This window comes from Oncorhynchus keta, chromosome 7, assembly GCF_023373465.1.
Source record: "Oncorhynchus keta strain PuntledgeMale-10-30-2019 chromosome 7, Oket_V2, whole genome shotgun sequence".
In the NCBI taxonomy this organism is placed as follows: Eukaryota; Metazoa; Chordata; class Actinopteri; order Salmoniformes; family Salmonidae; genus Oncorhynchus; species Oncorhynchus keta.
Window position 1 is genome coordinate 7,060,487 of NC_068427.1, and position 23,972 is coordinate 7,084,458.

The 23,972-nt window shown below is 41.3% G+C and overlaps 1 protein-coding gene across 1 annotated transcript in view; it reads left to right on the forward strand.

Moving 5' to 3' along the window:
• The first annotated feature begins 542 nt into the window (after positions 1–542).
• The window catches only part of LOC118386465 (nck-associated protein 5-like), a 101,442-nt gene continuing 78,012 nt past the window's right edge, over positions 543–23,972 (forward strand). Inside the window, exons 1-2 of the mRNA XM_035774196.2 lie at positions 543–1,064; positions 17,188–17,307. Coding sequence (XP_035630089.2) covers positions 17,279–17,307 — 29 coding nt within the window. The 5' untranslated portion in view covers positions 543–1,064; positions 17,188–17,278. The remainder of the gene's footprint in view (positions 1,065–17,187; positions 17,308–23,972) is intronic.

The window sequence follows — 23,972 nt, forward strand, 5'->3', positions numbered from 1 at the left end:
AAGTCAAACACATTCCTTTTAAACCCAATTTATTCTGCCAATTCAAAGAAAGTAATGTATAGCGTTGGTCAAATATCTTGGAACTACATTTTGACGCAGTGTTACAATAATTGCCCTTACATTTACATTTACATTTAAGTCATTTAGCAGACGCTCTTATCCAGAGCGACTTACAAATTGGTGCATTCACCTTATGACATCCAGTAGAATAGTCACTTTACAATAGTGCATCTAAATCTTAAAGGGGGGTGAGAAGGATTACTTATCCTATCCTATCCCTTCTCATGTAAAGTATTATGTATGTATTGTGATTTTGAAGTAGCTTTGGAGGAAACTTAAGTCTATCATGGTCACTCTCATTAAAATAGTCCAAAATGCAACGGCTATCCTCACCCGCCTTGCAGTAGCAGAACGTGCCACCTATGAAGTCAGCAGTCCCCAACCCCCACCCTGAACACATGTTTTACATCCGCTGGGCACAGGCTGAGCATAACGCTGAGACACAGCTGAGAATAGGGAGAGAAAGAGAGGGGGCACTGAAGTGGAAGTATGAGTGAGCATCAGAGAGAAGGACAGAAATAGAGCGATAAAGGATTGAATTGCAGAGGGAGGCTCAGAGAGAGAGAGCAATGGTGGTGCACATGGGTTTATGGTGTTGTTGCAAGAGCCTTTTCTGTCATTTTCTGTGGACATGAACCTCACGTGGATTTTGTTTTCTCAGACTCCCAGTGGATTTCCCTGCAATTCCTCCCTGGATCTAAACAGCTGTTGAAGACTTGAAGACCAAACCATGCCTTCTCTTCATTGTAGCTTCAACATGGGCCCTTGACTGGGTTCCCTGGCTGGATTCTTACTACCACGGATACCCTTCACATTTTTTTATTTAACTCTATCTTAGTCCAAATGAGATCAAAATACCTATTTTTCAAGGGAGACCTGACGACGAAGGATGGCGCTATGTGGCACCTCCACTAAGCACCACCCCTCAGTGCATGCTCTGCAGTGAAGATTCCTCCATGTGCTATCTATACTGACGTCCCTAATCGTGGATAGCCACTGACAGGGTAAGATGCTGCCATGATGGCTGCTTTGAATGAATGGCTGTCATGTAGAAATGTAAGACTGTTCAGTGTGGCATTGAATTACCACATCGTAGGTGTGTTATACATGGCCTGAGAATTGGCATGGAGGCAGACCGATGGGATTTGAAAAGTATGGTTTGTGTAGCAGTGGCAAGGTTAATGGCGTGTTATAGGACTTCACTTATGTAAAAAGGAGAATAAACTGGATGGTATGGTATTTCTCTATTACTCTCGTGCCTAAGACCCTCATACACTTCACTCCTCTCCATGCCCCCTCATACCTATGGCACTTCTCCCCTCAGATCTACTCCCCCACTATAGTCTCACACTATCCGTTCTTTATCCGCCTCCCCAAGGGATATATTCATACCAAGGAGTATATTCACATTTTAATGTGCCAGGTAATTCTGAATTATGCTTGAAAATTGAGTGTGGAACTCCAATGTGGAATTGAATGTGCTTCTGTGCTAGCTGTGCACTTTGGGTGGAGCAGATTTGTGTACATACATAATATTGCTCTGGTAGCAACTATCTAAGCAAGTCTGCACACACATCCAAAAAGGCGATTACAGAATTTTGAGAAGTACGTAGTCATGTGTTGAAAGTGCGTAGCAGCCGATATGTGATATATTGCTTCCTGATGAATAGGTAGTCTCATACAATAGAAATGGAAGACTATGGCAACAACACCACAGCAGCCCTGAATAGGACAGAGCACTTACTCAACAGTGGATGTGATGTGGCTCAGGGCAAGGGGATGGTCAATGTCCACAGCTAGATTTTCATGCTTGGCCCGTCAAGGCACACAATCGACTATGTGGACAAGGGAGACTGAGAAATGCATTTAGGAAGAGGTAATTAGTCTACATTTTTTGGATACAGTACAGTAATTAGTTAAAAAAATGTATGGATACAGTACAACAAGAAGATGATAGACAGTGAAACATAGATATGTATGCATATGGTAGTGTGCATCCATTTTTATTTAATTAAATCAAATAGTTTATGTAATCAAGGTGTTGTTTATGTAATCAAGACATATGTGCGTGCTACAGCAAGCAATAGCTTGGGAACTATGATGGCTAGCCCCGTTTATACAGACGTAGCGGTGTTGTAACCAAGCGAAATGTAATGCTGTCTACACACCCGCGCAACAATTATTAGATGTTGAGGTTAAGTTAATTTTCAGCTGACTTCAGAGGTTTAAAACAACAGTTTTTTATACTTTATTTTAGAACATTACTGGAGTTGTTTCCAGAACAGTTGGTCCAGCAGAGGACACTGCAGTAATGTCTGTTAGCACTACTGCTGAATCTGAGAAGTGGGGGGGGGGGGCATAGTTGGTTCTGGGTTCTGAGACGCACAGCCCTGAGAGGGTGGCAAGGATGATCTGATGGTTCACGGTGTCAAAGGCAGCAGATAGATCTAGGGGGATGAGAACAGAGGAGAGAGCTTTGGCAGTGCAGAAAGCCTCCGTGACACAGAAGAACAGTCTCGGTTGAGTGTCCTGTCTTGTAGCCTGAGTGGTCAAGAAAATCGTTCTGAGAGAGATGACGAGAAGGTTGATCAGACAGCACGCTCAAGTGTTTTGAGTCAAGTGTTTATTTCTTGAGGAGGGGAGCAACTCGGGCCATATTGAAGTCAGAGGGGATGCAACCAGTGGTCAGGGATGCGTTGTTGAGTGAAGTAATATATAATAATAATAATAATAATAATATATGCCATTTATCAGACGCTTTTATGCAACCAGTCATGGTCAGTATGGGTGGTCCCATGGGGATCGAACCCACTACCCTGTTGACAAATGCGCCATGAAGAGCTACAGAAGGACCATGAGGAATGAGAGAAGGTCTCCAGAGATGATCTGGTGAAGGGAGGAGGGGATGAAGTTGAGCTGGCTGGTTGTCGGGCGGTCAGACCTCACTAGTCGCAGGATGTCAACTAGAGAAAGAGGTCAAGGCATAGGGTAGTTCTTTGTGAGTGAGACCAGTGGACTCAATAGGCTGAGTGAATGAGTAGAGGATGTAGCCAACCTTTTTTTTCAAAGTGGTTGACCATGTCGTCCATGAGAGGGAGAAGGATTAATAAAACATCTTAACTTCTTAAGCGCACCCGACACGTAGACGTCCCATCTAGCCATCTGGAAATGCAAATGCGCTACGCTAAATGCTAATAGCACGCGTTAAAACTCAAACGTTCATTAAAACACACGTGCAGGGTACTGAATTAAAGCTACACTCGTTGTGAATCCAGCCAACAAGTCAGATTTTTAAAATGCTTTTCGGCGAAAGCATGAGAAGCTATTATCTGATAGCATGCAACACCCCGAAATATCCAAAGAGCTCCTAAACAAATACTTTTTTCAATGCTATAGGTTTGATAAATTCGTAAACAGAATAATTAGCGTAGCCGGCGCTACACAAAACGCAGAAATAAAATATAAAACATTCTTTACCTTTGACAATCTTCTTTGTTGGCACTCCTAGATGTCCCATAAACATCACTATTGGGTCTTTTTTTCCCGATTAAATCGGTCCATATATACCCTAAATATCGATCTATGAAGACTGTGTGATCAAGGAAAAAACAGCGTTTTAAAACGCAACGTCATTTTTTTTAGTTAAAAAAGTTGACGATAAACTTTCACAAAACACTTTGAAATACTTTTGTAATCCAACTTTAGGTATTAGTAAACGTTAATAATCTATCAAATTGATCACGGGGCGATGTGTATTTAATAGCTCCACGTCTTGAAATCATGTCCGGATATTTCTCATCCAAAACATCCTGTCGGAGACCGGAAGAAATGGGCTCTCTCCTACTCGTTTGACCAAGAAACAAAGCCCAGGCAAATGACAAGACTGGCGACATTGTGTGGAAGCTGTAGGACTTGTAATCTCAGCCCCATTTAATTTGCTTTCCAATACACAATACATGCAAGTGGCGCATTGATATATTTTCCAGTTTTCAGTGATCAGATTTTCTTGCGCTTTTCGATGAAACGCACGTTCTGTTATAAGTCACAGCCGTGATTTAACCAGTTTTAGAAACGTCAGAGTGTTTTCTATCCACACATACTAATCATATGCATATACTATATTCCTGGCATGAGTAGCAGGACGCTGAAATGTTGAAGTAGGGGGTAAGCTTAAACAGGTTAAGGATCAGTGTTCCGTCAACGGGACAGTTGTAAGTCATGCAGCGCATTATATCAAGATTCCAGATTTTAGAGTAACAAAAAATGTCGGTACATAGAAGTGTCTTATATTGGCTGAAAGCTTAAATTCTTGTTAATATAACTACACTGTCCAATTTACAGTAGCTACTACTTTTTTTTTAAAAATGCCATGTTATTGTTTGAGGAGAGCTCCTAATTACAAAATACTTTTTTCAATGCTATAGGTTTGATAAATTCATCTCTGAAGGTGAAATGTGTACTTACATTCTGAAATATTGCTCTGATTTATCATCCAAAGGGTCCCAGAGATAACATGAAGTGTCATTTTGTGAGATAAAATAATTGTTCCTATCCTTAAAGGTCCATATAGCATGCACGATTGATTTTGTATTTCCACTTGTTCAATTTTCAAAGAAAGAAATCTGTGAAAATCTCACCCTCAATGTAGTTTCAACGAGTAAAATCACATTCGTATCTATTCCTCAGAGATCCTAGAAGGTAACAAGACTTCACTATTTCATTAGGGGTGTACTATATCCTATAGGACACCATATTTGGTCAGAGAGCGACGCCTTCATAGCACGCCTTCATAGCACGCCAGGCCAACTCTTGTATCTTTGTCAAATTGTATCTTTGTCAAAGCACCATTTGGGGTCAAACAAAGCTAGCTAGATAACCAATGAGCCGGGCTTTACGGGAGAACCCGGAAACCCTGTATATGTTGTAAAATGTAGCTTCTAACCTTGTATGACAGAATGCATTTTCATTTTGGACAAAAATTATAAGGATATTCAGAGTTATGAAGTTATGAAAACTGGCTGTTTTGCAAATGTTGAACTTATAATATGGCTAGTAATACTTGGAAAGCCTACAACAAAGTCCAAGTATAGAGATTTGATGATATTCTTGCAGAAAAATGGAATATGAATGCAAATGTCTCTTTCACATTTTGCCCAAATGTACATGGGGACTTCACACTAAAAGTCTCAGTCATACTCCAAGTAATCCATCTGAAACATTGCACATACACTGCTGTCATCTTGTGGACACTATCGGCATTACAACCGGAGTGATGGCTATAACAGATCTCTTACATTTCAAAGATGGTGGTAAAAAAAACACTGGTTGTTTCTTCTTTGTATGTTATTCTATTAGATCTATTGGGTTATATTCTCCTACAGTCACTTCAAATTTCAAAGTGTGTCCTTTCAAATGGTACCAAGAATATCCTTGCTTCAGGGTCTGAGCTACAGGCAGTTAGATTTGGGTATGTCATTTAGGTGAAAATTGATAAAAGGGGGCTATCCCTAAGAAGTTTTAAGTGGCACAGAGTTTCCTAGGGTTAGAGGTAGATGCTTGAAATATAGAGAGGTAGAAAGAGGCTTTACCATCAGATACAGAGGAAGAGAAAGTCGAGTGGAGGGAGTGACAGGTTGATAGGTCTTCCGGAAGTTTAGTTTCACTCAGCTGCCCGCAGTCCTGTACTGTAAGCTCACAATAATTCAACTAGCCACGGGCAGGGGTCGGAGGAATCCACATGGGGTCAGAGTGGCATGGAGTTACAGACTGGGGTAGGATGTGGAAAGGGAGGAGTGTGCTTCAGTCGAGAGGCAGAACCCTCAGGGAGAAGAGAGAGCAAAGATTGGGTTCCTAGGGTAGTCAGCAGCCGTTCCGTGATCAGTGTTGATCGTCACATTCATCTGGGTAGGAGCTGAGTGGTTCGGGCTGGAGGAAAGGGAGACTGAAAAGGAAACAAAGTAGTGATCAGAGACCTGGTTGGGGGGTACAGTGAGTTTAGTATGCGAGCAGCCTCTAGTAAAGATGAGGTCAAGCATACGGCCTGCTTTGAGTTGGAGGGGATTGGGAAAGGGTAAGGTCAAAAGAGGCAAGGAGGGCAGAAGTCGGGAGGTTGAAGTCGTCAAGTATGAAGAGCGGTGAGCCATCGTCAGGAAATGCGCTTATCAAAGTGTCAAGCTCATTGACGAACTCTCCAAGTGCACCTGGTGGATGATAGATGACAATAATGTTAAGCTTGAGTGGACAAGTGACAGTGACAGCATGGAATTTAAATGAGGAGATGGACAGGTGAGAGATAGAGAAAATCTCCACTAATGAGTAGACCCATGCCACCAGCACGACAACCAGATGCTTTCGGACTATGAGAGAAAACATAGTCAGATGAAGAAAGAGCAGCTGGAGTAGCAGTGTTCTCTGGGGTGATCCATGTCTCCATCAGGGACAAAAAGTAAAGGGGCTGAAGGGCAGCATAGGCTTAGCTGAACTTTGTGTTCTTGACTGCAGATTGCCGGTTCCAACTGCTGCCAGAGACCCGGAATTTTACATGGGTTGTGTGTGCAGGGTACATTAGAGGGGCAACTGATTTTCAGGATGTCTCCTGGTCTGACAAACCTACCACAGCAGATGCGGAAGGCCGACATCAGTGTATGCGGCCGATATGAAAAATAAAATAAAAACCATCTCTAGCTTAATCAGATAGATTTTGATGGGGATTTTTGTATTATGTTAATTAGACTGACACACTACTGCGTCAATTGACTCTATAGGTTTTTCTTATGCTACACAAAGATGAATAACATAGATTATTCTAAACAAATCCAATCATTTAGTTTTTTTTTTCATCCGTTACTGAAATGTTTGCTCCAGTTTAAATGCCTTCGGTAGTCTCCTCACAATGTTCCTAACCCTGGCACTCATTCTGAATGAACGTTGCCCGTGAATAAAAATTCCAGCTGTTGAATATCCTGACTCTGGATGGGATTCCAATAGGAATTACACATCAGTTAGCAAAGTAAGCATTTCACTGTAAGGTGAAACCTGTTGAATTTGACGCATGTGACAAATAAAAGTTGGTTTGATTTCCCAAAATTCCCAGGTTTTCCACAAATCCTGCTTGGAATTTTCCTGGAAACTGAAGCAGGAATTCTGAAATTCTTCAACCAGCATTTTTAGAAAATCTGGGCATTTTGGGAAAGTCACTGGATTTTGCAACCCTACTTGCAGGCCTGATGTGGTTGAGATATGAACTGGGGTACAATTATGCACTAATAGCTAAAGGTAGCAAATAGCAAAATGCCCAGATTTTCTATAAATGCTGGTTGAAGGAAGTGAAATACTTAATTTACAAGCCCTTAACCAACCATGTTTTAAGAAGTTACAAGGTACCATTAAAGTGAAATGTGTTTGTACCCCTTTTATCTAAACCTTTTATTCTGAGTGTAATACAATGGACTGAAACTCATGGTTTACAGACCACATCAGGCCTGCAAGTCACTTTATGCAGGATTGAACAGTGATTCCAATTGGAATCTACTCAGTGTGGGTATTTCCCCCCAAAATGTCACCCACAACCTTTATTTAGAATGACTGCCAGGGTTGGGAAGACTATGCTATGAGACTATCTAAAGCGTCTAAACTGGAACAAGCATTTCAGTAATGGGTGTAATAAGTCCAAGTAACATATTGGATTTATATTTGAGTAGTATAAGAATAACGACTCAATCAATCAATCAATGTACATGCACAAACAATTCAAAAAATCAACCTGCAATAGAGCATGTAGGGAAATATGAAAATCATGGGTGTGGTTTTGGTTCAAAGTGAAGTGTATGAGATTCAGGCCCCTTTATTAGGGTAAAACTAGGCCCTCAAATTATGAATGAAAGGCTGTGTTTACACAGGCAGCCAAATTCGGATCTTTTTTCACTAAGTTGTCTTTTGACCAATCAGATCAGCGCAGAAAAAGATCCGATGTGAAAAGATCTGTTGTGATTGGTCAAAATACCAATTACTGAAAAGAATATCAGAATTGGGCTGCCTGTCTCAACATTGCAGTACTGTGTTAAATTCATTTTTTAATGATTACATATTCAGTTAGCATCTCACTTGGTGAAGTCCATAGAACCCCAAAATGGATGAATGCAACAATTGGTGTATATTAATGAACAGAAAGTAAAGAATGTTGCTGAAGCTGCGGTTTTGGCGGACGAGTATGTGTTGACTCACAAAAGTGTCTTTGCAGAGCCCCGTATTCGGAAAGAGTGGGGGCGTTCGGATAGATTTGGGCTTCGCTCACCGAGATACTTTGGTTCTCGGGGCAGAGTTCTATTCAACTAGGGTTGAACCTGACTCCCATGGTAAAGCTGACTTTGGGCAGGAGTGTCACTACTGTCAAGGTTCAGGTCATTGGAAAAACGAATGTCCACTTCTCAGGTCAAAGGGTGCTTACGCTAAATCTAAGCCTACAGTGTTAGCTGCAACTGTTCCACATCAGTTCACTCATGACTCATTTCCTCAGGCCCAGGAGAATGTGAGTCCATATTGATCCGGACTATTTACCTTTCATTACGGAAGGTTTTGTGTCTGTTAGGAAGTAAAGACCTAGTGCCAGTGAAGATCCTGAGAGACACTGGTGCCTCTGAATCATTTGTGTTGGAGTCTGTGTTACCCTTTACTGCTGAGACTGATTTGGGGAATAGTGTTCTAATTAGGGGAATAGGTTTGGACACTCTATGTCAGTTCCATTGCATAAACTGATGTTGGATTGTGAGCTGGTGAAGTTGTTGTGGGGGTGCGTCCTTCGTTGCCTATTGAGGGTATTGACGTTATCCTTGGGAATAACTTGGCTGGTGAGCGTGTATGGCCTGTCGTCTTTCCATCTCTAGTGGTTTCCACTAAGCTGTCATTTGTTGGGATTCCTGATGAGTGTACAGAGTTTCCCAGAGGTGTTCTCTGCGTGTGCAGTGACACATTCTATGAGTCGTGGTGAACTGGTCACTGCACCGACTAATGATAATAATACAAAGAAGTATGTCACTGTTTTCCCTGTTATCCCGTTATCTGTAACCCGCTCAGATCTAATCAATGCGCAACGGGATGACCCCACGTTAGAAGAGTTGCGTGACCAAATTGTGCATGTAGAAGAGTTGGGAGATGTCGCCCATGGCTATTTTCTCCAAGAGGATGTCCTGATGAGAAAGTGGGTGTCTCATGATAGTAGTTTTCTGGGGGTGGCAATTAGTCAGGTTGTTGTACCAGTTAAGCTTTGTGAGTTGGTGTTGGAAACTTCTCACAGTGACGTTGCTGGACATATGGGGGTGAGGAAAACCTACAATCTCATATTAAGACATTTCCTTTGGCCTAGATTAAAGACTGATGTTTCTGATTTTATTTAACTTGTCACACCTGTCAAATAACTGGTAAGCCTAATCAAGCTATTAAGCCGGTACCCTTGTTTCCTATTCCTGTACTCAGCCAAAATTTTGAGTATCTGATTATTGACTGTGGGTCCTCTGCCTCGTTCTAAAAAGGGTAGCAGTTACCTGTTCACTGTGATGTGTCAGACCACTAGGTTTCCTGCTGCCTATCCTCTCCGATCTATCACGACTAAGTCTGTGGTAAAAGCTTTGACTCAGTTTCTCATTGTTTGGAATCCCTAAGGTCATTCAGTGATCAAGGATCCGATTTCACCTCTAATCTGTTTATTCAGGTTCTTCAACAGCTCCATATTAAACACAATTTGTCTAGCGCCTATCACGCGCAAAGTCAAGAAGCACTGGAACGTTTCCATCAAACACTTAAGTCTTTGTTGAGAGCTTATTGTACTAGATGGATAAGGATTGGGAGGAGGGGTTGCCTTGGTTACTGTTAACCGCTAGGGAAGTTTCACATGAGGGCACGGGTTTCAGTCCAAATGACCTTGTATTTGGACATAGGGTGTGTGGACTTATCTGTTCTCCAAGATAACTGGAAGTCTCCCGAGCCTCCTAAGTCCCTGTTATCGTATGAGTGTGATTTCCGGCGACGCCTGTACGCCGCTGATGAAATGGCTCAAGAGAAGTTATCATCTTCACAGGAGAGGATGAAGGGCATATTTGATCGCCTAACTGAGCCTCGTCACTTTAGTCCGGGTGACCAGGTTCTTGCTCTGCTGCCAATTGTTGGTTCTCCTTTTCAAGCCAAGTTTCAAGGTCCATATACAGTGGTGCGCCAGTAAAACCTGTTATTTTGGCTGATACCGTTGTTTCCTTGGGTTCTTGTCATGCTAGGTCTGTGCATGAGGAGGAAGATGTTCCTGGTCCTGACGATTGTATATTGCAGGGTAGACTGAAAAATTCAGAAACACGGGATATTTTAGACAGTTTTCTCCCTCACCTACCTGTTGATGGGCAGAAAGAGAAATTGTAAGTGTGAACACATAACCCCGTGTCAATTTGGGACGCAGAGGCTGTGTCAATTTGGGACGCAGATTATGATTATGAACCATCTCCATGAATCCACAAGCTATAAAATGATGGCATTGTAACCGTGTGCAGATACACATGGCACTTATCAACTAAGGCATTTAAAAAAAGAGGCTCCCCATTAGTTGACATCAATGGTGACAGCTAGTCTTACTCTGATCCGACAGAGAACTAAAAAGACATTAGACAAAATACTTTACAATTTACATTGATTTAAAAACATTAACATCTAGTGTGTGTGCATCTATTAGGTACTCGTACATGTCAGTACATACACACAAGTAGGTCACGTGGGGGAGAGGCGTTGTGCCGTGAGGTGTTGCTTTATTCGTTTTTTTGGACCCAGGTTTGCTATTCACTTGTATTATATAAGATGGAAGGGAGTTCCATGGACTCATGGCTCAGTATAATGCTTTACTTTTCCTTGAATTTGTTGTGGACATGGGACATAAAAAGGTAAATTCCAGGTCATTCATAATTGCATGTCAAAAGTTCATGCTCTTGGACTGAGTGCTCCCTCTGCAGGGGATAATAGAGCAAAAAGATAATTGATAATGTTATATAATGCCCCTACATAAGACTGTGTTTAATAACCAGTAGTACAGTGTGTTTTCACAGTGCATTTTTTTAGACAAATATTTGTCCTTATGTATATTTCCAATACACAGAACATCCATAACAGTGACAAACACACAGACATAATGCTAATACAAGAAGAAACATGCTGGGATTAAATCAAATGTGACACATGACATGGAGCCCTGAGGGTCTAGTAACTGATGGTGTTCACCACTAGATGGGAGTGGTGACCCAGGTTATTGTCAATATTGCCAGGCACCTGATCTTGGCAACACTGAGACAGAAAAATTATACAAAATTGACATTCAAATGTATGTCTCGCACATTTGTAGTTGGACTGTAAAATGTTTTGGTAGATACTTCCAGAGATTAAATTGGTTCCTATACAACAAAATTAAATCATTGCCTAATTTTAAGTTGCATACAGGTATAATGAAAATATATTTCACTCTGGGAAACATTGAGTGAGTCAATGAACCAACATTTTACTGCAGTTAGCTCATACATACTATCACAGAGCTGACATTGTCTGGAACACACTAGGTTGTTACATGTGACTCATTGGTTTTGGAGGCACATTGGTTTTGGATCTTTACAATTACAATTCTGTGATTGTTACATCCATTTTTGGACTTTTCAGTTAATGATATATACCCATTTATTCTTGAACAATATAACTTTTAGAAATGACTCCAGGAGCTTAGTTCAACTGTCATACCCCACCAGAGCCCCAATCTAAGCTTGTTTTGCTCATGTTGATAAACAATGTAATTGTAAACAAACACTGTATAGCCTCAAAACATGGTTTAAACTATAATTTTGATATCATGGATGGTCAGTAGTTTACCAAAACAGTGGTGGGGTGTCTGCTTTATTGTTTGAACAGCTGATTGCCCCTTTAAATTAACCTTTGGGGGTTTTGTTGGTCATTTTCAGTAGGCCTTGAAATGGCTGCATAAATAATATAATTGTACCAAATGTTATGACCTTCAGTAATTACAGCTTTGTCATGACCCATTTCTGATCTGCTATGCACTAGGCTAATAACGCTTGCCCCTTTCCTCAGCCTAAATTATGAGATTGGTTTAAGCTTAATGTTAACTTTAAATGTCCCTACCATCATATCTCAATATGATGCCAATGCCATCATATCTATCTCAATATGATGAAAATGTGCAAATCACCTTGATAGGAGAAACAACACCCCCCCTCGTCATGAACCATTAACGATAGCCACATACCAGATCTTTAACAGGGTTGTTAGCATAAGGAAATATCTCAATATCTAAGCATCGGATAAGAACGAGACGACAGCGTCCATTAAGTGACCATTAGACTTGCCACCTTTTTGGACTGAATAAGTTTGTAGGGTCAAAAGTTTTGATTTACATTTGTAGATCTCTGCAGTTCATCCAGAGTGATCATGGGCCTCTTGGCTGCATCTCTGATCAGTCTTCTCCTTGTATGAGCTGAAAGTGTTTAGAGGGACGGCCAGGTCTTGGTAGATTTGCAGTGGTCTGATACTCCTTCCATTTCAATATTATCACTTGCACAGTGCTCCTTGGGATGTTGAAAGCTTGGGAAATATTTTTGTATCCAAATCCGGCTTTAAACTTCTTCACAACAGTATCTCGGACCTGCCTGGTGTGTTCCTTGTTCTTCATGATGCTCTCTGTGCTTTTAACGGACCTCTGAGACTATCACAGTGCAGGTGCATTTATACCTAGACTTGATTACACACAGGTGGATTGTATTTATCATCATTAGTCATTTAGGTCAACATTGGATCATTCAGAGATCCTCACTGAACTTCTGGAGAGAGTTTGCTGCACTGAAAGTAAAGGGGCTGAATAATTTTGCACGCCCAATTTTTCAGTTTTTGATTTGTTAAAGTTTGAAATATCCAATAAATGTCATTCCACTTCATGATTGTGTGCCACTTGTTGTTGATTCTTCTCAAAAAAAATACAGTTTTATATCTTTATGTTTGAAGCCTGAAATGTGGCAAAAGTTCGCAAAGTTCAAGGGGGCCGAATACTTTCGCAAGGCACTGTACATACATTTTAACTACATACAAAAATGGCTTTATTACAGACAGACATACTCCTCAGTTTCATTAGCTGTCCGGGTGGCTGGTCACAGATTTTATTTCACCTTTATTTAACCAGGTAGGCTAGTTGAGAACAAGTTCTCATTTGCAACTGCGACCTGGCCAAGATAAAGCATAGCAGTGTGAACAGACAACACAGAGTTACACATGGAGTAAACAATTAACAAGTCAATAACACAGTAGACAATGATGATCCCGCAGATTAAGAAGCTGGATGTGGAGGTTCTGGGCTGGTGTGGTTACACGTGGTCTGTGGTTGTAAGGCTGGTTGGATGTACGGACAAATTCTCTAAAACGACATTGGAGGTGGCTTATGGTAGAGAAATGAACATTCCTGCAGTCAGCATGCCAATTGCGTGCCCCCTGAACTTGAGATGTAGCATTATGTTGTGTGACAAAACTGCACATTTTAGTGGCTTTTATTTTCCCCTGCACATGTTGCACCTGTGCAATGATCATGGTGTTTAATCAGATTTTTGATATGTCACACCTGTCAGGTGGATGGATTATTTTGGCAAAGGAGAAATGCTCATTAACAGGGATGTAAACAAAATGGGGACACAATTTTTGAGAAATAAGCTTTTTGTGCGTATGGAACATTCCTAGGATCTTTTATTTCAGCTCATGAAACATGGGACCAACACTTTACGTTACGTTTATATTTGTGTTCAGTATAAATATTAGACACTGTTAAAACATTTGCATGGAGAAAGCATCAGGAATGGATGGGACAAAGTAGTGCCACTATCTACACAAATGACAATACACATGTCACTCAATTCAGTGCTTCCTAAACAGTTATTTCAGTTATATTAAAGCCAGGAAAGTCTGGAGTCTGCTCAATCAGCCAACTTACTCACTGTGAGAGTAGGAACAGGAACTGATATGTGCTTAATGTAAAGCAGCTGTTGATATTCACGCCCCTCCCCTCTTTAATGGGAAAATCCATATGCTTTACATAATTGTAAATAGCCATTTATACAAAGTAATAGCCAGGGCCCAGTTTCCCGTAAGTGCCTTGTTAAGGCATGTGTCGAAACCAATAGGTTCGAAAGAAAGGCAGTGCTGCTCTCGGATCAGCGTTCTCCATTCAAATCCTACCTTAACATTAGATACTGAAGAAAGATCAGCTCCAAGAGAGAAATTATCACCTATGGCTGCAAATATTGAGGCAGCTTATTCTAATGCTTAGGCTATGCACTAAATGTAACATTTGACACATCGTTGCACACATGCTGTTAGGTCTACACATCATGAAATTGAGGCAAAAATTATAGACAGTAACCTATCATTTAAGCCATTGGAAAAGCTCATTATTGTGAATCAAAGAGTGCAAAGGTGAGGGTTAAGGAGTAGGGGTGAGACTTGATTTGTGCAGGGTTGATATTTTACTAGGGGTGTGTTGAAGATTGAGGAGGAGGAATGAGGACGTTTCTAATATGTATTCCGTACGTTTGCTTGTTTCGAACAGCTTTGGATACATTGTTTCCCTTATAATGTTCAAATGTAAATGTGTTCCATTTTGGAATAAAAACAAAAATGGCAGCCTAAAGTTCCAGAACCTGAAATTATAGGCCTACACATTGCTCTTAGACTGATTGACAGATTAGAGTAGCCTAAAAATGTCAAATTAAAGAGTTAGTTGGTGTTTCTCATAGTAGACTGATGTGCATGCTGGGAATTTTACATAGAAATACTAGGTTTAATTTTCTTTAGTCTATCAGTGGAGGCTGCTGAGGGGAGAACAGCTCATAATAATGGCCAAAACGCAAGCCTTGGGAAAATAGTGTCACAAGCATGGAAGCCTATCTGTTTTCAAAGTAGTAGGGTAGGCCTACGCTCATGTGACATTGTTTGAACTCTGTGCTGCTTGTTATTGAACTTCTAGGCCTGTTAACAAAACTCTCAAAACTTCAGTTTAGAAAAGTATGAGCAACTCTGAATGAAGAATAGCCCAACAGCATCTTGATGTTGCTTTGATGGATAAAATGATGTAAAAAATAATAATAAGGAAAAATACTGTAGCCAATCACAAACAAATTAGGCGGATTCTTTAAAAACAAATATTAGATTAATTGTGGTTACGAAGAGCGTCATTCATCAGTGATTTGTCTTGTAACTTATTATCTGTTCTACACAGTTATTTTCACAGGAAATAGTTTGGTTTGTACACTCTTAGGGGAAAAAAGGTGCTATCTAGAACTTAAAACGTTTTTTTCCCGGCTGTCCATAGAACCCAAAATATTTTTTACATGGAACCAAAAAGGGTTCTCTTATGGGGACAGCCGGAGAACCCTTTTTGGAACCTAGACATGTTTTTCCGATAAAACGTCCTTTGGAAGACAAATCTTATTTTAAGATATGGCCACATCTGCAATCCACCCTAAAGGAATTTTTCCAAATGTCATGAGTTGGGATGTAATCATTTTTTATTTATTTTTTATTTAACCAGGTAGGCCAGTTGAGAACAAGTTCTCATTTACATCTACGACCTGGCCAAGATAAAGCAAAGCAGTGCAACACAAACAACAACACAGAGCTACACATGGAATAAACAAACGTACAGTCAATAACACAGCATAAACAAGTCTATATACAATGTGAGCAAATTAGGTGAGAAGGGAGGTAAAGGCAAAAAAGGCCATGGTGGCAAGTAGAGATACTGGGGTGCAAAGGAGCAAAAATAACTGTATTTTTAAATTTTTTATTTCACCTTTATTTAACCAGGTAGGCAAGTTGAGAACAAGTTCTCATTTACAATTGCGACCTGGCCAAGATAAAGCAAAGCAGTTCGACAGATACAACAAAACAGAGTTACACATGGAGTAAAACAAACATACAGTCAATAATACAGTATAAACAAGTCTATATACAATGTGAGCAAATTAGGTGAGAAGGGAGGTAAAGGCAAAAAAGGCCATGGTGGCAAAGTAAATACAATATAGCAAGTAAAACACTGGAATGGTAGTTTTGCAATGGAAGAATGTGCAAAGTAGAAATAAAAATAATGGGGCGCAAAGGAGGAAAATAAATAAATAAATGAAATACAGTTGGGAAAGAGGTAGTTGTTTGGACTAAATTATAGGTGGGCTATGTACAGGTGCAGTTATCTGTAAGATGCTCTGACAGTTGGTGCTTAAAGCTAGTGAAAGAGATAAGTGTTTCCAGTTTCAGAGATTTTTGTAGTTCGTTCCAGTCATTGGCAGCAGAGAACTGGAAGGAGAGGCGGCCAAAGAAAGAATTGGTTTTGGGGGTGACTAGAGAGATATACCTGCTGGAGCGTGTGCTACAGGTGGGAGATGCTATGGTGACCAGCGAGCTGAGATAAGGGGGGACTTTACCTAGCAGGGTCTTGTAGATGACATGGAGCCAGTGGGTTTGGCGACGAGTATGAAGCGAGGGCCAGCCAACGAGAGCGTACAGGTCGCAATGGTGGGTAGTATATGGGGCTTTGGTGACAAAACGGATTGCACTGTGATAGACTGCATCCAATTTGTTGAGTAGGGTATTGGAGGCTATTTTGTAAATGACATCGCCAAAGTCGAGTATTGGTAGGATGGTCAGTTTTACAAGGGTATGTTTGGCAGCATGAGTGAAGGATGCTTTGTTGCGAAATAGGAAGCCAATTCTAGATTTAACTTTGGATTGGAGATGTTTGATATGGGTCTGGAAGGAGAGTTTACTGTCTAACCAGTCACCTAGGTATTTGTAGTTGTCCACATATTCTAAGTCAGAGCCGTCCAGAGTAGTGATGCTAGACGGGCGGGCAGGTGCGGGCAGCGATCGGTTGAAGAGCATGCTTTTTAGTTTTACTTGTCATACCTTCAACCTGTAAACTATGGGGCTTTTACACATTTTTGTGGAGTTCATCTACAGTATCAACAGTTATTTTCTTATGTTGATGAAAAAAGTGAACATATGTAGCCTACTATATTTTTTAATTGTATTAAATTATTATGCTATTCATTCCTCTTACAGCCTGAGCGATCCGAAAGTCTAGCCGGAGAACAAGCAACATCTGGGCGTGGGGAGAGAGGAGAGGGACGAGGCTCAGCAAGGATATTAGCAGATGGTGTCACTACAACAACACTTTGTCAGGTACTGTAACGCAACTTCATATCCACCCACTCCACCTTAGGGAGCCATGCAGCATATATGTAAACCAACGCCAGGGGGGAAATGTCTTCCCTATACAAAGCAGTTAAATGATTTCCCTTCCCTTATGTGTGAGGGAATTACGCTTGTATAGATGGTAATATGGCAACTCAAACCACACCTCACCAACCCCCAAAACACCATGACAACCCACAACAAACTTGCATCCATGACATTTACTGGTATGTTTGAGGAATTTCAGGTGGAAAAGATTGGAAGAATGGTACCGGAGGGGATGGCTGCCATATTACGGGCTCCTAACCAATTGTGTTATTTTGTGTGTTTATTTCCGCATTGTTTGTAACTTATTTTGTATATAATGTTGATGCTACCGCCTCTTATGAATGTAAAGAGCTTCTGGATATCAGAACAGCGATTACTCACCTAACTGGCCGAATTGTTTTCTTTAATGAGTCTGACGCAAAGGATAAAGATTTCTTTTTTTTTAAGCTTGGCATTTAAGAAATAAATTGTGATGCATTTGTGACATGCAATAGGCTGGCAGGATCACTCAGCATCTCAACAACACACCAACAACAGCATTTCAACAACATACATTTCTTTTTTAGGCTGTATAAAATTATCAGTAAAAAATTATGACTTACAATTAAGTAATTTTGAAATGAAAAATGCCTTATTAGGCTATACAGTCATTCTACATTGCCTTTGGTTTAAGGATCATGCGGTGAGCTATGCATGCCTAGTTTGTTAATTTAGCCTAGAAGACGCCTTTACAGTATATTCCTATGCCCCAATCACAGTCAACACAAATCTATTTTGTAACAAAAATCAATCAAATGTATTTATAAAGCCCTTCTTACATCAGCTGATGTCACAAAGTGCTGTACAGAAACTATAGAGATTATAACAGAACATGGCCAAGATGTTCAAATGTTCATAGATAACCATAGATAACCAGCAGGGTCAAATAATAATAATCACAGTGGTTGTCGAGGGTGCAATAGGTCAGCACCTCAGGAGTAAATGTCAGTTGACTTTTCATAGCCAATCATTCAGAGTATCTCTACCGCTCCTGCTGTCTCCAGAGAGTTGAAAACAGCAGGTCTGGGATCTGGGATAGGTAGCATGTCCGGTGAACAGGTCAGGGTTCCAGAGCCACAGGCAGAACAGTTGAAACTGGAGCAGCAGCACATCCAGGTGGACTGGTGGTCCTAGGGCTAAGGTCCTCTGAGAGAGAGAAAGAGAGAACGAGAGAAATAAAGAGAGAAAAGGAGAGAAAGAGAGAGAGATAATTAGAGAGAGCATACTTAAATTCACACAGGACACCGGATAAGACCGGAGAAATTATCCAGATATAACAGAATGGCCCTAGCCCCTCGACACAAACTACTGCAGCATAAATACTGGAGGCTGAGACAGGAGGGGTCAGGAGACACTGTGGCCCTGTCCGACGATACCCCAGGACAGGCCCAAACAGGCAGGACATAACCCCACCCACTTTGCCAAAGCACAGCCCCCAATAAAATAGAATAAATTAGAAAATTATAGTTTTCCAAATGAAAAAAAGTTATAAATGCGTGCAGGCCTACATGATGATATGCAACTGCAATATTAAAAAACAATTGGCCTTTTCTCTAATTCATGTATGATACTTCAGTTGGTTCTGTTGCGCTCTATTTTTACAGTCAATACACAACTTTAGCACTGTTTCAAACTTAGACTATGTATAGAATACTATGTATAGAAATAAAAATATATATGATGCTGCAGCATGCACCCATTCGTTGTCATGCTCTGTTGTGGTATTAAAAAAATATATTCTGCTTGTCTCCAGTCATGTAAAATGCATAAAATGCGTTTATTAAAAAATGTAGTTTCTCAGACCGCAAATAAGGTGATAGATTCATGAGGTGCTTTTATTATAATGGAGATCTTTTCACGTCTACCCTTGTCCGGGGTGGTCTGCGAATCCACAAACTTCTGACTACTTTGCCATGTAATGCTTACAAAACAATGAACAGTTTCTGAAACTGCATAGGCCTATATAAGGCTCTGGTCTGTCCTAGGAGTGAGGGTAAAGCTACAACATATGCGAAAATAAAAAACAAAAATCTGAGTTTGCAAGTTTTTTGATAATTGACTTTAAAGGTAAAAAATAACCTAATTTGTATGATTATTTTTGTTGTTGTTCACGTTTACATTTTAGCAGACGATCTTATCCAGAGGAGCAATTAGGGTTAAGTGTCTTGCTCAATGGCATATTGGCAGATTGTTAATTAGTTAGCTCAGGGAATCTAACCAGCAACATATTGGTTACCGGCGCAATGCTCTTAAACCTCTAGGCTACTTGCCATCCTGATACTAATACTCAAGAAATAATTCAGTAGTTTGACAACCATGTTTGTAAGCTTATAAATGATATCAAACTCAACCGTTTATCTTTTCCAGTGACGAAGACATGGATGTCTCACAGCAGGGTATGGTATGTAGAATGGATCAACCTCTATCTTAAAAATGTTTTGACATTCAGGTCCAAAAGGTAACTTTATGACCACTTCTACCATGAGCAAATATGTAGTTTAATTCAAATTAAAAAGGGGTGCGGACAATAATTTATGGAAATCAAATGGAACAATCCCATGGCAACCTATACAGACTTCAGAGAAGGTAACCCAACCCAAACACTGTCATAACCTATTCAACATATCACTTATTTAACCTTTCTTTAACTTGGGAAGTCAGTTAAGAACAAGTTCTTATTTTCAATGACAGCCTAGGAACAGTGGGTTAACTGCCTTGTTCAGGTGCAGAACAGATTTTTATCTTGTCAGCTTGGGGATTCGATCTTGCAACCTTTCAGTTACAAATCCAACGCCACCCCATCATGCTGATATTCCACCTCAATATCAAACTGTCTATCACCACAATAAATCTATATGAAGCCACCCGCTGGGCACACACTGGTTGAATCAACATTGTTTCCAAGTAATTTCAATGAAATTTTGTTGAATCAATGTGGACTAGACATTTTTCAATGAACAACAAAGCCAGGTGTGAACACTTTTCTCCAAAACGTAATATGAAGTGTTAACCATTTGCAAAAAGCCAGCACTGCATTTATTTGATATCGTTCGCCTTCTCAGTGCATTAGAAAGGAAAATTAGACTGCTGTTGCTGCATTCTGTCCTACCAACTATTAGACCAGTGACAAGCATGCATGCTCCAAGGGTCCGATCCCATCTACGTAGGCGAGGTGTGAGATTAGGCTCAAATTATTTTTGTCTGTAAGTTAACTCACCCTGTTGAGATCAAGATATTACACACATCACTCAGAAGCTTGCCACTGAGTAAAACCAAGCTAATTGGAAAAAATATTATTATTATCAATTACATTATTCTGTCATTGTAAGTAGTAGAGGAAAATGAAACGATGTGTAGGCCTACAATGTAAACTGACATTAATTGTATGACCTATCAGTGACAAGCATATCATCAGGTGGATGTGGAGAATTAGTACTTTAGATTATTTTAGATAGGCTAAATGGGTATTATACGCTCTATAGGGCCAAGTGACACATGATTTTAACTGGCTTTGAATGGACAACTTCAACATGAAGGTGTACCATATTTATATTGTAAATTGTATTTCTTCACACAATAGTGTTTATTGAGTAATTCTTCCCAAATTGCATAACATTTCTCAGATGGTGTATGATACTCCACAGTAGAGCTTGCCGGTTTGTGCAATGTTGGTGATTTCAAAGCATGAAAAATTTAATATTTTAGAAAGCACTTCCAATCAGCACATTCACTATTTTACATTCACATTCACTATTTTCATGACACTTGCTCCTCTGAACATGAACATCATATGGTGTGTGTGAGAGAGATGTTTATGCTCCTTTTTAAATGATTTAATTTGGATTCATTGTTATGATTGTAGAGTACTAACGATTCAAGTATTTTAAATGAGCCTAAGCGAGAGGTGCGAGTAGTATGCACCAGATCTCCAGTGCTGTGCCTGCACTCTGGATGGTTCGGGCTAAAGTGGTCAATTGTCTTCAATAACTTACTTTAACAAATGAACAAGAAGTTCACTTTTATCTCAAATTACATAATAATTCACAAGGTAGTGTGGGCATTGAGCCTAAGGTAGTAGATATATAATGATGTTATTATAGCCTGAAAAAAAAGGTCTGCTTTTTGTTAGAGTTCCTTAATTGGGTCCTAACTCCTCTGGTTTGAGGACAGACAGAGATAGCTGTAGCGGTAATGCTATTTTTTAGTTATTTAAAAATCAGAAATTTTACAACTATGAACAGGAATAAACCCAGTTTAACAGGCACACAAAGGATTGCTCCCCCACAAAAGTAAATGAGGTGTTGGCCTACAAAGTTTGTTTGGTCTAATCGAGGCGGATCCAAACAACTAAACTGCAAACAACTTTACAGACCTAAACTGCAAATGCACTTTTGCAAAATTAACTAACACTATCACAATTTAAGTTACAGTACATGTTACAAAATCAGCTAACTTTGTCAAAATATAATATTTAATCATCAAATTAGAAGGTATTCTCACCACTCATTAGATAATGGCTAAAACAAATACTAACTATAACCATCAATAGGCCAACTTTGTCTGTGGAAAAGAGTAAATGGAATAAGATGGTAAAGAAACATTTAATAGAAGTGAGACTATTCTTAATCCCTGAATAAAGATCCAATATTTCCCAAATAGTTTCCTTCACAGTGTTTAAGTAATCGAGAAAACTGTAAGTGCTTTACATAACCATTAGACTTTTCCAATTTAATGAGGGGAATCCGTGTCTGTTGTGTGGTTGGCACAGCACCCACCATCGACCATGTACCATTTAAGGTGAAGATTTCACGTTCTGACCTTAGTTACTTTGTTATGTATTTGTGTTAGGTTGGTCAGGGCATGAGTTGGGGTGGGCAGTCTATGTTCCTTTTTCTAGGTTGTTATATTTCTGTGTTTGGCCTAGTATGGTTCTCAATCAGAGGCAGGTGTCGTTCGTTGTCTCTGATTGAGAATCATACTTAGGTAGGCTGTTTTCCCCATTTTGGTTGTGGGTGTTTAATTTCTGTTTATAGTGTCTGTTCACCTGGCAGAACTTTTTTGTTTTCTCTTCGTTATTGTTTTGTGTAGTGTTCAGTTTGTTCAATTAAAACATGATGAACACTTACCACGCTGCATTTTGGTCCTCCTCTCCTTCCACCATATCGGAATATCGCCGCCCCAAGGAAGAACTGGAGGCAGCGAAAGCTGAGCGGCAGCGATATGAGGAGGCACAAGAGGCAGCCCCCCAAAAATGTTGGGAGAGGCACACAGGGAGTGTGGCAGAGTCAGGTTGGAGACCTGAGCCCACTCCTCGTGCTTACCGAAAGCAGCGTTGTAATGGTCAGGCACCGTGTTATGCGGTTAAGCGCACGGTGTCGCCAGTACGCGCTCATAACCCAGTGTGCTATAGACCAGCCCTCCGCAAGTGCCATGCGAGAGTGGGCATCCAGCCAGGGCGTGTTGTGCCGGCTCAGCGTGTCTGGTCTCCGGTACACCGTTTTGGCCCAGGGTATCCTGCGCCGGCTCTGCGTGCTGTGTCTCCGGGGCGCTAGGAGGCGGCAGTGTGTCCTATGACTGCACTCCGCCCGTGCCGGGCGAATGTGGGCATTGAGCCTAAGGGAGAGGTGCAAGTAGTATGCACCAGATCTCCAGTGCTCACCCACAGCTCGGTTCAACCTGTGCCTGCACTCTGGATGGTTCGGGCTAAAGTGGTCATCCAGCCTAGAGGAGTGGTGCCAAGGCTGCTCACCAGAGCTCCAGTGCTCCCTCACATCCCTGTACATCCCTGTACATCCGGTGCCTCCTCCACACACCAGGCCTCCTGTAGGTCTCCCAAGCCTGGTGGGTCCTGTGGCAGCTCCACACACCAGGCTGTCTCTCCGTCTCCTCCCTCCAGGTTCTCTCTCCAGGCCAGAGCCGCCCATCTGACCTGAGCTGCCAGAGCCGCCCGTCTCTCCTGAGCTGCCAGAGCCGCCCGTCTGGCCTGCGCTGCCAGAGCCGCCCGTCTGTCTTGAGCTGCCAGAGCCGCCCGTCTGTCTTGAGCTGCCGGAGCCGCCCGTCTGTCTTGAGCTGCCGGAGTCGCCCGTCTGTCCTGAGCTGCCGGAGCCGCCCGTCTGTCCTGAGCTGCCGGAGCCCCCCGTCAGCCAGGAGCTGCCAGAGCCCCCCGTCAGTCAGGAGCTGCCGGAGCCGCCCGTCAGCCAGGAGCTGCCGGAGTCTCCCATCTATTCAGGGCCCGCTGCAAGGGTCCCCAGTCAGAGGTCGGCAGCGAGGGTCGCCGCTCCAAAGGCGCCACTTAAGCGGGCAAAGACTATGGTGGAGTGGGGTCCACGTCCCGCGCCAGAGCCGCCACCGCGGACAGACGCCCACCCAGACCCTCCCCTATAGGTTCAGGTTTTGCGGCTGGAGTCCGCACCTTTGGGGGGGTACTGTCACGTTCTGACCTTAGTTCCTTTGTTATGTCTTTGTGTTAGGTCGGTCGGGGTGGGTAGTCTATGTTCCTTTTTCTAGATTGTTATATTTCTATGTGTTTGGCCTGGGAATGGTTCACAATCAGAGGCAGGTGTCGT